Raw genomic sequence first — 13,678 nt, 5'->3', positions numbered from 1 at the left:
TTATTTGTATTTTAGACACACTTCAGGATTGGATCCTCATTTGATAACATACAAAGAAAAGTAACGTTGCAGTTTGATAGACACTTTAAGAAATCTATTAATTAGGCTGTATTTCTATTACAGCCAAGGACCAGAAAGATGAAAAAATGTGTTCAAACCTTCCTGAGATGGTCACCACATAATTTTTTTCCTGCCCTGCATACCTGACCTTGGATTTCTGTTCTTCTAGATTTAAAATTCTTCTTTGAAAAATCAGACCACAGAGAGAGACAATGAAGCAGAATAGATAGTCATGCAACTAAGAAGACAACCTGGGTCTGAGACATGACTGCTCATTCTGTGGCTTTTGGTAAGTCATTTTAGTGTCAGATTCATAAAATAATTTCGTTATTTGAATTTTAAGTTTGGCTTGTTAGGTGCATGCCTAAGTAAGGCTTATTTATGTACTTTAAATGCAATTACTCGTTGGATAAAATAGGTAAACAACATACCTGCTAAGCCTTCCAGCACAACACGTTCTGGAAGGCAATTGCCAATTTTTCAGACAGCAAGAAAAGAACATCTTGTTGTTGGGTGACCAATACTTGATGAGAGTAGCTGCACATTAATGTGCATGTTAACAGCTTGGGTGAGTATCTAACAGCACCTGTCCTGGTCTGTGCTGAACTGGTGGCACATGCTCAGCTGATCTGTACATGTATAGTCTGTCCAGTATATCTGGATTCAGTAATATTGGCAGATCTGAAAAAAACAGAGAGAGAGAAATCAAGTGTGGTTTCCCCCAAGGGGATATCTCATTACTGGATTACTCTTCATGATTGCTTTACTGAGCATTTCCTCTAGGGATTCACAAATCTTGTATTTTTGTGCAGTTTCACAGATTCACTGACCTTACAGCATTATTGTGAAGAGAAATACATTAAATATTGGAAAAAGTCCTGATACTGCCATAATGAGGATTGCATAAATATCTAGTGTAAATAGTCTCCACATTATCATTGATTTTTTCATAGAAGGTTTACACCCTTGAACTTTTGGCTTCATTTGTCCTACTCACAATAGCAGGTTAAAATAATTATTTCAAAACCATATTTTACAGTCACCTGTCAAAAACTGTGTAGGACTCTAAATAACAGATCTGGATGGTTCCTTAATCATCTGCAGGTAATCATCTGCATTTCTTCTGTCTCCATAGCTCTTAAACCTTGTCAGCTTGGATATCCCTGGAAGTGTTCAGGGTCAGGTTGGATGGGGCTTTGAGCAACATGATGGATTGGAAGATGTCTCTGCCCATGGCAAGGGGGTTGGACCAGGTGATCTTTAAAGGACCCTTCCAACCTAAACCTTTCTATTTGTTTTGTGATTTAGAGTGTGTTAGCTAAGGTAATGAGTCTCTGGTTTGTAATTTATAACCAAAATCTAGCTAAACATCCAGTCTTAGACCTTGGATGCAGTGTGCATGGCATTTTCAAAGGTCGGTTATGGAAGCATGATTTGCTTGACATTTTTACATGACTTTTAGTATCATGTTGGGAACATGCAAGTTTAGCAACATATTCTCAATTTCACATCTTTATCAATAGAAAAGTCTTTCTAATTCCTAATGTAAATCACTTTTTATATTTTAAGACCATTACATTTTACTCAATCTGTAGTGGGCAAAGAATATTATATTTCCACACTTACTACCACTTTACATATCTGAAGACTGTTTTCCTGTGTGTCTTCAGAGTTTTCTTTAGGTAGAATGAGCTCAGTTCTTTCTGCCTTATTTCCAAGGCTCATATCTCTAATATCTCCTGAATTATCTCAAACATGTGAACATAGTTTTCACAAGTGTAATGTTCCAAAATGTCACTACTTCACATCTTCAGTGCTGCATTCTGTCTTATATATCCTAGTACAATATTTTCTGCTTTCATTCCAGATTTATTCCATTTGTGATAAAACATGCAACTATTTTTCTGAGTACTGCTGCATCATGTTGGGAAAATGCAGCTGGTTTTGCTATTATTTTTTACTATTCACGATTCACTGTCTAAATGAAAGGATTTTGTACATAGCATTCCACCTTAGGTCTAGCACTAGTCAAAACTCCCATTAATATTTTGGATAACACAGTAGAGAGGATTATCAAATAGCATTCAGCCATCAGCTGCAGAGGATCCCTTAACTGCCTGTGAAAGGGTAGGATATAAATTGAGAATCGTCATGACAAGTTAAGAAATCAGTATGAAAAGTATATGCAACTCAACAAAGAAAGGCAAGAGCTACTTCATTTAGGTAGGAATAATTAAATACACAATATTAAGAGTGGCAAAAATCCGACAGCACTGTGAAACAGATCACAGAGTTAGGATATACGACTTTATTGCTCATTCCTTCCCAAGACCTGCTACTTTGTTATAGAAAGAATTTAGTTTCATTTCATACAATTTTACCTAGATTAATCATCGGTCCTCATTATTTCTTTCTTGCTCTCTTCTTGTTACTTGTTTAATTTAAATTAACATAAAAATAATGGAACAAGTAATTAAACATGCAAAAATGTTGATCTTTCTAAGGCTATTCCCTTTGCTTAAGATGGTTTTTATCTTTTCCAATCTTCTATCTTTCAGGATTTCTCAAATATCTAGTTAGTCTGAGATTACAGCCACTTCTAAAATATAAAGCAGACTGAAAATATATGCCAGTCCCTTGAATAAACTGGCTTTCCTGTAGGGACATTTCATGCATATCTCAGACTGTCTCAAAATGTTCTGTAGTATTTAAGAAACATTTTTCTTGGTGTCAAAGATAGTAAAATATTAGTTATTGTTGTGAAAAAGCACATTTTCATATCAATACCATAAAACTTGCGTGTTGAAGCAGAATCTCATTTAAGAAGTTGTATAGACAGAAGGATGAATGTCTGCTGTTAGCACCTGTGAATCTGACAGATATTCAGATATGAAATCGTGTGGTGATCTACTTTCACAATAGAACATGACAGTAAATTCAGATGCCTCAGATTTGAGGCCCAGAATTGCAGGGTTTGGAATTCACATACGATGTTCAGAGACAGAAGACATTAATTAAGTTAATGAAAAAGACAGTGCATAAAATGAGTTTATATGACTATGGTCCATGCAGCCTTGGACCAGAATGCTGTCAAACAATTGCTCTTAGTTTATCTGGAGACTCCCCCCACTTTTGTTTCACATCTCACCTAGGAATTCAAACAGGCTTAATATATCTTTGCCTTGCAGCACTGTTAAATTAATGTTCCTAGAACTGGAATTTCTAAACTCAAAGTTATCTTTTTAAAGAAGACCCTGGCTGTGTAGTGGGGAAAATGGAAGATTTCATGCAGTTTTGTAGTTAAAAGCATATTTTTACTTACTTAAAATGAAGTCCTAAACCTGATAGCAAAGAATATTGACAAATACAATCAAAGAATTGCAAACAGCGTAATGTGTTTGGTTTAAATTCAGGCCTGGCAGCCCTGCAGGATGAAATAATCCACATAGGATGATTTTGGAATGGGTAAAGGCGTAGACACTCCCCAATGCAGTTTCTGGATTTTAGTGAGGAGGTACCATTTGTTGGAGCAGAAGGGTAATTAAGTTTTTGTTCCTCTTCGCTTGCACCAAGATGATCAGCAGGGGAATCTCATTCTTCTGCGTTTTGCAAGGCAGACACTTTTCGGATAAGAATTGAATTTGCTTATTTCAGACAGTCTGGTAAACAACCATCAGAGGACAACTTCTCTCAGCTGCTGTGTCAGGCTCACTGCAGTGTGGGCACACCGTGCCATGTTCAGCTATCTTAGTTGCTCAGGTGAGTAGTTAGTTGGTAGGCAGATCAAACTGTTTACTCAGCTACTTAAGCTCATTTACAGTAATTCTACCTCCTTTCTTGGGATACACTAGTCCCTCCTCTTCAAGGCAAAAAAGAACTCAGTAACGCTGTTTGTGGATATAGGTCATCTTAATTGATTTTCCTAGTGACTTTTGTTAAATTTGTGATATAATTTGTGTGAGAATTTACATGTCACTAATTCACACTATCCTTGCTGGAGATGCTTCAGTTTAAAAGGAAAACAACTTACTGTACTTTCAAAGCAAGATTACTTTCTCCTAGCAAGACAAAGTGGCCTTAGTGGGAACTAGGGCAGCTAAGCTGCAGTGCTTGGAAATTTACACCCTAATTATCATGAATTAGCTTCTCCATCTGGGCCAGAACAAATATGTGAAGAATACTCAGAAGGTTGTCCAGTGCATTACCTTTTCCTGCTGTATGATCTTCATTGAATGCATGTGTGTTTTCTGGTCATACTGTAATCATTGCAGTGGAAAACCCTTTTGCAGTTTAAATTAGCAAAAGTGCTTGTTGATTTTCAGTTATTTTAATGTCCAAAGTATCCCTCAAAAGGTAGCATACATATATATGTAAGTTACAGTAGTAACTGATGGATCATTAACATGAATTGGAAATACCAGCACTGCTAAAATATCATCTTTGCTTCCATTTCCAGACAGAGTCTTCTAGCCTGGCTACCTTCAGCTTTGCTTGTGTTAATTATTTCAATGGATACTGAATTATTATGACTCAAATGAATGCTTCAGAAACCAAAATAACCCCTCACCTGAATACTCGCTGAAAAAAAATTTTATTTTAGAAAACTATGTCCTCAAAGCAAGCCTGCCTGGAGTTAGTTTGATTTTGAGAGTTGCTTTACTTGCAATCCAAAGCAAACAAAATCTGTTAGAAAAAAAGAAAAAAAACTTCATTTCTATTATGTGTTTTTTCACAGCAGTTTATAGGTCAACAGTTTATGCAACCCAGTCAGCAAGAAATGCATATATAGCATCTACGTCTTTGAATCAATTAGCTGTCTAATGTCAAGGTAATTACATTAATATAAGGCTGTTGCAGGTTCAGGGAGGAGAGAGCTTAGTTTCTCTACAGAAGAACTAAATGCCTTGAACAGAGAATAAGATTGTGTGTGTATGTGTGTGCGTGCAGTACTTGTGAGTCATGGCAGTTTCTAAAAGGCTGTTTAACTTTCTGAAATTGATGTGAGTCATTGTTCTCTTCCCAGGTAATGACTAGTTAAGATCATATTTAGCTCTTCCATTTCTCTAGTAACCTCTGAAACTAGTATTTCATTGATCTTCCAGTGAACAGCTGCCTCAGAGTCCTCAGTGACAAGTAAAGGGTTTATGAAAGAACACAAGATAGTTCCATCTGGAGAGCATAGATGACTAGAGCTGTCACCTGTTACTGCTCAGCCAATTCTATCACATTAAAGTGACAACTGGTTTAACAAAAGAAAACCTTGTACTGAGTGTTTAATGTAGGTACAAAACATTCAGGACTTGGAAAAAGGCAACTCCGAATGACATAGAATAAAAATAAGTGCCACAAGGGCAGACTTTTTACTTATGACATCATAAACACTGTTTCTCCTAGAGTTACACTGAGTATTTCACTTGGCATCCTGAGTAAACTAAAGATCTAGACCGCAACTTATCTGACCCTTATGGTTTAGGCAAGTTTAGTTAGACATTTCAAGATAACAATAAGAAAAAGAATGAGAGAATCACAGAATAGGTCAGGTTGGAAGAGACCACAGTGGGTCATCTGGTCCAACCTCCCTGCTCAAGCAGGGTCATCCTAGAGCAGGTTACTCGGGATTGTGTCCAGATAGCTTTTGAATATCTCAAGGGAAAGAGACTGCACAACCTCTCTGAGCAACCTGTTCCGGTGCGTGGTCACTCACACAATAAAGGTGTTCTTCCTCACGTGCGGAACGCAAATTAGGAGACTTGTGGTACAAAATCCACTAGAACCTCCAACCAGAATTGCAAACCTTCTGTTCTTTGTAAGGGATGGGTAGATTGCAGAGAATGATCTTGTCTTGCTGGTTTTGCTTCAGACTGGAAATATTTTATATGATGTTAAAGCCAAGATGGCTAATGTATTAAAGGTTTATATTTAGAATAGGAATGATCTTCCAGAACAGCGTTCTCATGAGATTTCTTGCTAAACATGTTCCTACTCCTCCATTGCCACCCCCAACCTTTTCTTCTGGTATTTTTCCAATTCACAATATGAATTCTTCAGTACTTGTTGTCAAATGCTAAAATAGTTTTTATAAGGGACTTTAGCTGAAGTGACTAGAAATTCTAAGTGATACGGAGTGCTATAATCATTAGTTTTACTCCTAGAGTTAAAAATATCCCTATTTATAGGGGTTTTATTTTCTCTGCTTCAACATGGGGAATGTGTTTCAAAGTTACAAAAGCTTAAGGGATCAATTCGGACAGTCTTTACTTAAATTCAGTGTTTGATAAAGAGTTCTGTTATTCATGTACTAATAATACAAGTCATGTTTTTTGGGCAACTGATTTATTTTTTCCCTTCAAACAGAGGTAAGTCAAACCTGATACTAATTTATCAAGTTTGAAGACAAGGAGGCAGTGTAATAAGGGTACTGAGCTGACAGCAACCACTCCATTCCTACTGTTGCTGCAGCACATGCTGCTGTATGTCTGCATGGCCTCTCCTTCCTTTTACATCATAGGTGTGCCCACCTCTCATAAAACTACATCAAAACCAACTTTACTGAATAAATACAGCCATAAAATTATGTTTATGTATTCATTAGTCAACACTGTTATTTATGCAGACCATATTGTAACTATTCATTTATGTGTGCAAGTTAAAAATGACTAATGCCGTTAATTCAGTTAGAACACATATGTCAATTTGGTGAAATACTGATTTTTTTCTAAACTATAGCAAAGACACCAGGTCTAGATTTACTGCACCAGATTGTTGTTTTTGGGACAGCAGGGATAAGCATTCAGTATCAGTCTCAGTACAAAGAGACAAACAGGAAGAGCATTTAGTTTCATATGAGAGAATTTAATCATCCTCTGAGAAGGAGAACTGTTGAAGGGCATCACATATTTGTCTTTGTTCTGGTATGTCTGTTCAGAATGATGGAGCCATAAGGTGTAGAGAGCATCAGCAGGGCTTGTAGATTAGCAGAGTGTTACAGGCTCTGGGGTAGGAAAAAAATGAAACATCTTTAAAATCAGAGGAATTTGGCTCAGAATGTTATTTCAGTGTTTGGACAAATGCATATTTTATGCAATTTTTCCTATTAGCGTAACTAGCTCTGCAGGATCTTCAGCAACTGATGAAGGATTTCTCATAAGTTACTTATTCAGAAAATTTGATATTCCACTTTCATTCCTTTGATGGAATTCAGAATTGATAAAGTTGTAACCCACTCCCTCCCCAGTGCAGACACAAATTAAATTCCTTCTTGGCAGGATTAAGCAATGTTAGCAAGCATTCCTTGTGTATAGTTTCCATGTATTGATTTGAAGGATATTAGGTAATGTCAAAGGCAATTAAGACTGGTTCAGATATATGTTGAGGCCTTACTTTCTACTCCCTGCACGGGCTCTCATTTTTATGTTAAGCTTTCTCTCCAGACTAAGGGTCTTGAACAGTTCAGAAAAATGTTCTTTGGAAAAAAAGTAGATGTGTTATTTCACCAATGCTGAAAATCTTACTACTAAGTTTATGGAAGGCTCCTGCCTTTCATGTATTTATTGGAAGGACTTCACATCTGGAAGGAGGTAACTTTTGAAAGATGAACATGAATTCTGCTGCTGCCATGAATAATTAGGGTCTTTGGCTAATTCTAATCCTTCTGAAAATGTCACACATAGTTATTAGAGAATTGTTGAAATTAAGCAAATCCTTTCCCCATTCCATTTCACCTTAAAGCAGGACCTCCCCTGCAATTGCTTTGTCAACTCACTTTTTGCTACTTTGTCCCGGAACTAAGAGCAGAGATCCTGTCTTTCTGGAGTGCTTAGTATCCTGTCAGACATTTCAGCACTGGTGAGGAAGCAGTCTTGATGAAATCCCAGAAGATAAAAGTTGAATTTGGAGGAGTTAAGAGAGTGGGAGGCAGTAGATGGACCAGGCTGAGAGTATAAACTAGCAAGAAGATAAGGGAAAGACAGGCTAATGGGAAAGAACTCTGTGGCAGAGGGGCAGAGGAAGCTGGAGCAATAAAGCAGAAAAGCACAGCTTAGGAATTGAGAGGTGCAGTGATATCTGTGCTCACAGAATCGGTCCACTAACCCTGCAGATAACACAAAAACTCACAGATACACTGATGACAAACACTCTTCTATTTGCTAGCAAGTTATCAGTAACATGCAGAGTCAAAATGTGTGTCGTGCCTCTGTGGTAACCAAACCATGGGACAGAACAGTAACTGAGATCACTCAGTTCAGGGGAGTGATCTGAGCTGCAAATCTTAAGCCTCAGTTTTGCCAGTGGCCATGACGGACATGAGTGTGATACTGTGTAATTCTGATACTGGCTGGCAAGTGAATAGTAGAAGCAAAGCACTACAAAGTGTCATGCTCTGAGGAGTCTTATTTTGCTATTTAGGAACATTTCTGTATTGCATATTAATCTGTGCTTTTGTAATTAAACATGGAGATTATAGCCTGACAGAAACCTTAAAAACTTCAACAGGGATGAATGTAAAGTTGTGTACTAAGGAAAGAATAAGCCCTGGAAATTATATAGGTTGGGACCTATTCAGCTGAAGATGACCTGAGACAGGCAGTGGAATAGGTTGCCCAGAGAGGCTGGGCCATCTCTGTCCTTGGAGGTTTTCAAGACTTGACCAGATGAAGCCCTAGACAACAAGTCTGACCTTGACTTGGCACTGCTTTGAGCAGGAGGTCAGACTAGAGACCTCCTGAGGTCCCTTTCGACATAAACTTTTCTATGACCCTGTGATAATGTAATTAAAATTTATTCATCCAGGTCCTACAAAAGAAGGTGGGAACTGCTGGCAGTAAAATGAGATTATTGTCAGTGGGTTTGTGAACTATCATATTCCTGGTATCTGAAAATAAGACTTCATTAACAAAATGTCACTTGCCTTTATTATTGCAAAGGTAACCTTTTGAAAGTGAACTGACCATGCAGTAATAGAGTCATTTCATTTGGAATCTGCAGATAATCTGAAATAATAATGCATAAGACTATGAAATGCTTCTATTAATCTCTGTGGGATATTAGCAGTAAAGCCCAATGATAGCAATTTGTATATAAGCATTCTTAATAATTCAGTATGACTTAAGCTTCACAAAAGAGAGAGTCAGATGTATTATTAAAAATACCTAATCTATGAATGACAGTTCTCTCCTATAATTAATGTAATGGCTTTTACTCTAGCAGGTACTCAGTAATATGTTACACTCAAAACTATACATTGTAACAATAATATATGAATCCTAAAACTATGAACCACCTTGACTGAAGGCGTATCATCGCCTTGTTGGTGGATTTATGGTGATTTAGCCTCTCACTTCGGGGACTACTGGTCTTTTAAAGACTTGTCCTTTAGGTTTATACAGTTGAGGTAATTATTTGGGAGGTGAAAGGACTCATTAGCAGTCCCTTCTCATCTCTGATGCCATTCTATAAATTAGCCACTGGAAATTTCTTTCAGTGCCTTCAAATTCTTTCATTATCTAGCACAAAAGGTCATTTCCCATAAAATCAAGTGCTCCAAGACCTGCTAATGTAAGGACATCCTGAACTTGTGAATCTATTAAATCTGTTTTCACGATCTATTTTCACAATTGGATGTTGTTTGGTTTTGAGTACTGTCTGTTGCTCACCAGATGAACTCCGTTATTACTTGTCTAGTGACTGAATTTTTCTGGTCCCTCATAGAGGTCCTCACAAACTAAAAAGTCATCTTAAGTGAAGAAATCCCAAATCATGTTTGTGCTTTGACCTATGATCATAGTTGAATAGTGATAGCTTTGAAAATCAGCATCTGAGTATCTCTTGTACAAAAGCAGCACCACCATCTATCCTCTTGTGATGACTCTGTGTGAAATTGGGATCAGACTGTATTACAGTCATATTGTCCAACAAATATGCATGGTAAAGACATATTCTTTACTGTTCAAAAGTACCAAATCTGAACAGTGATAGCTGTAGCATTCTGAAACTTAATCTGTGAAAGGCCCTTACAGTCTTTTGTAAAACATCTTTCTCCACGGGTTTTACAAACACACTATCATGATCTGCTTGTGGGTACTGTGGGATACAGCCCACAAAACCAGTTCATGTAAAAACTTCTTCTAGGAAGTGTTATTAAGCTTGAAGTACCTTATGTGACCCATCAACAAATACATTTAAAAGGAATAGCCCCTGGCTGAAGATGAGAGGAGAGGCTACAAAGCAATTTTTAATCAATCTGTACATAATTTATTTTCCATTTCTTACTGACTTTGTCTGCAGTTTATCTCATGGTCCAGCTTTCTGACTAATTTTTGCTGTTGCATTCCCAGGTTACAGGTGTGTGCTACGGAGTAAGAACAGCAGTCCCTTCTGGAAGTGGCTTGGGAATACCTCCTTGTATGGAGGAAGCAGGAGCATTTGTGAGATTTTGAAGACAGAAGAGTGAAAGATGAGGTGCTAAGTCTGAGACTGTGGCTGTTAAAATGAGCTGCTGAACACCAGAGAGCAAGGATTACTGCATTGCCTAACAGACTGCTGCAGAACCTCTGAGCTTTTTATTTCCAGTAATAAAAAAATAAATCCATGTGCGTCTCAACATGTGGATGTAATTCTGTTTATTTGCGGAAAAGAAGTGTTAAAATAACAATCTTTGAAAGCAACAGTTTTTCCTAAAGGAAAAAAATACTTTTTATACATAAAATCTACATCCTATACTCTGTATTTTTCTAGTTTCTTATTCCAGATCCCTTCAGAGGATAATGCTGCATCCTCAGCTCCCACACCCTCCATCCTGGTCTCTGTGATAAACATTATTTCAAAGGAGCACAGCTGGGTGCTGGACTGTAATTTCTCATGCAGCCAGGATCAGATCCATTAGTTTATGTGAAGGTTAGGACCAAGACCACGGAAGTATATGGGGAGCTAATAAATAGACTGGTGTTCCTGCTGTGTTCACAGGGGCTTAAAGCAAGGAGTAAATGGTCAGGCACATCCATATTATTTTCGCCGTTTGCTTCATGATTTGCAGTAGTCTCATTCATAAATGACAAAGGAACCTCACCCTGCTGTGAGGTCCTCATACCACAGAGAGCTGTAATGAGTTTGTAACAAGATGGAGATAAGGAAGACTTTTTAGTGATTACTCAGACAAATCTCTGAGTACAAATCAGAGATGTACTGAGTGAAGGGTATATCTTTCCATCACTCTCCATCACTTAAACATCTGAGGATACTTAAGGTATTCTCATGGTGTTATGTAAGAAGAACTCAGTAAGACGAAAGTGTCCTAAATGCATCTTTATAGATTTTTCCTTTCACTGTATGTCAGAAACTTTTGTAATTTGACAGCCACTGGCAATGATTAATGGCTAGCAATATGGCCAGGGGCAATGTATGTTTCAAAATCAGTACCAGGAAAGACTCTGTGATCTTTGGCTGTGGAACTGTCTCGCAAAATGAAAAATAAGTGTTTTGCCTGTGTGTTCGATGAAGAGCTCCAAATACATAGCTGGAATGTCGGTGAGAGACAGTGAAAAACAGCAGAATATTTACCTTGGAGTGTGATGCTAAACAGACATTTAATGGTTGTTTCCACTTCTGTCTTTCATGATAGCTAGAGTATATTTATATTTTTCACAGATGTGCATATATGTGCAGGTGTATACATATAAGTGCACCAGAATGAAATGTTTTATTTTCATTTTCTTAGAAGTATCAGTTTTTCTGTACCGAATCTTAACATAGGCAATATATATCCAGATACCGAGGTAACTGTGACAAAATAAATAAATATTTCCAAGCACGACTCCTGTACCTCATTTACTACTCTTTTCAAAATGTGTGGTTATGAATAAACCATTTACTTCCACAAACATATGCTCTGCAGGATTTCAGATGCAAAAAAATTAAAAGGTCAGAGAATTACAATGGGTTTACTGCACCCCTTTATGACGCAAAGCTCATTACTACTTGCTATGTTCTGTCCTTCTTAATTAAAGCATCAGTTCACACGTACAGTCTGGAGCAGCTCATTTATGAAAGGTTAGATCCATCAGTTTATTCCTGATTGGTTTATTAATTACTGGTCTTGATTCTTGATTCAAATCAGCACTCTTTCCTCAGGATAAAAGTGCATATTATGTTAAAAATAATATACCATACTTTTAAACAAGAAGATATTGTAAACATTTCAAAAGAAAGCTTCCACTGGACTCGGCTTTGATCGAATTACCATGTACCATGAAGTCTGATTTTAACAGGTAACCACTGGCAAATTTCTACATAGTTTTGTTACTGAACCTCCTTCAATCCATACAAGGATAGAACAAATGCTGTGAGCTGAAACTCTTTTTCAGTTTTGTAAGAAAGTTTCAAATATATAGCTTTCATCTCTGGTTTTCAAAATATTTTTAAATCGGACTTCTGATGGTTCTGTGGCATTTTCTCCTGAAAAGTTTTAGCTTGCAAACCTCCCGTATTGCATCAGCTGGTGCGCTCCAAAGAAGTGGAAACCCTTTTGATAGTAAATCTAAAACAGATCTCTTGTATAAATGGCTAAGTTGTGTCTGGAGACACTGTGGATGCTGTTAAAGACAAGGTGCAAAGGCAGGAACTTATCCTTCACTCCTTGTTTTAAATGTGTGCTTCAGCAATTTGGGTACTGCATATACCTGAAAGCCAGCAAGAGCACTCTCCCAGTTGATGGCATTTAAGAAAGGCTTGTCTTTATTTACTCCAACAGTAAATGTCTTTTTCACCTAGTGGGAAAGGGTGGACTGATTTCACTTTGCTGAGCTACTCTGCAGCGGTTCATGAGATCTTGGGCTGGGTCCCTGTCCCCTCTCCATCAGAGGATGGACGCTCCAGGGCTGGCCTCTCCCCGGACCTGGGGCGCTTTTCATCGGATTTACCTGACCCTGAAAGGAAAAACAGTAATTAAACCCCGTCCACCAAAGCACTTCGAGTTTAGGCATACAATTATCTCCTCAGGATTTGGCCTGAACTGATCCCAACCTACGCTCCTTCCTCTCACGCTGTCGTGACAGGATTTCAGTCAGAAACACGCGGCGCTGGCAGCAGCCGCTGCCCGAGTGGCAGCAGAAGCCCCTCGCCAGCCCCGCACTGCCGAGCCCCGACCCCCCGCCGCACCTCCACGGAGGGAACCCGCCCCTCGGGACCGCCCACCGCGGCTCCTCGGCGGGGCGGGAGCGCGGCGGAGGGGCCGGGCGGGGCGTCCCGGCCGCGGGGCGTTGCGGGGGTCTGGGCGGGCTCGGCGGAGCGGCAGCGGCTGCGGGGGCGCGGCGGCCGCCCGGCCCCGCGGCGTGTGCGGCGCTGCCCGGGCACTGCGCCGCGCCGGCAGCTCGGGGGGTCGCCGCTCTGCCGGTGAAGTGGAGGTGAAGGGGGGCGCGGAGGGCTCTCCCCGCCATGGCCTTCACCTTCGCCGCCTTCTGCTACATGCTGTCGCTGGTGCTCTGCGCCGCCCTCATCTTCTTCGCCATCTGGCATGTGAGTACCCCAGCCCCGCATTCCCCCTCCCTCCGGTTAAAGCGGGCTCCAGCCCTGGGTGTGGAGGGTCGTGCCACGAGGGGAGCGGGGCGGCGGGACAGGTTGGGGC

At 39.3% G+C, this 13,678-nt stretch overlaps 1 protein-coding gene and 1 long non-coding RNA gene across 3 annotated transcripts in view; both read left to right on the top strand.

Annotated features, from left to right (window-relative positions):
* Window positions 1–10,662, top strand: part of LOC108496321 — a 31,500-nt gene extending 20,838 nt beyond the window's left edge. For both annotated transcript variants that reach the window (XR_001874417.1, XR_001874416.1), the window contains 2 exons: window positions 230–349; window positions 10,395–10,662. This is a non-coding gene — a long non-coding RNA (uncharacterized LOC108496321). The remainder of the gene's footprint in view (window positions 1–229; window positions 350–10,394) is intronic.
* Window positions 10,663–13,475: 2,813 nt separating this feature from the next.
* CNIH3 (cornichon family AMPA receptor auxiliary protein 3) overlaps window positions 13,476–13,678 on the top strand; it is a 49,536-nt gene continuing 49,333 nt past the window's right edge. The window contains exon 1 of the mRNA XM_017812960.1: window positions 13,476–13,569. Within this exon, the coding sequence (XP_017668449.1) occupies window positions 13,489–13,569 (81 nt within the window). The 5' untranslated portion in view covers window positions 13,476–13,488. The remainder of the gene's footprint in view (window positions 13,570–13,678) is intronic.

The sequence above is a fragment of the Lepidothrix coronata genome, unplaced genomic scaffold (assembly GCF_001604755.1).
Source record: "Lepidothrix coronata isolate B3197 unplaced genomic scaffold, Lepidothrix_coronata-1.0 Scaffold38, whole genome shotgun sequence".
Classification (NCBI taxonomy): Eukaryota; Metazoa; Chordata; class Aves; order Passeriformes; family Pipridae; genus Lepidothrix; species Lepidothrix coronata.
This window is presented reverse-complemented; position numbering and strand designations above follow the sequence as displayed.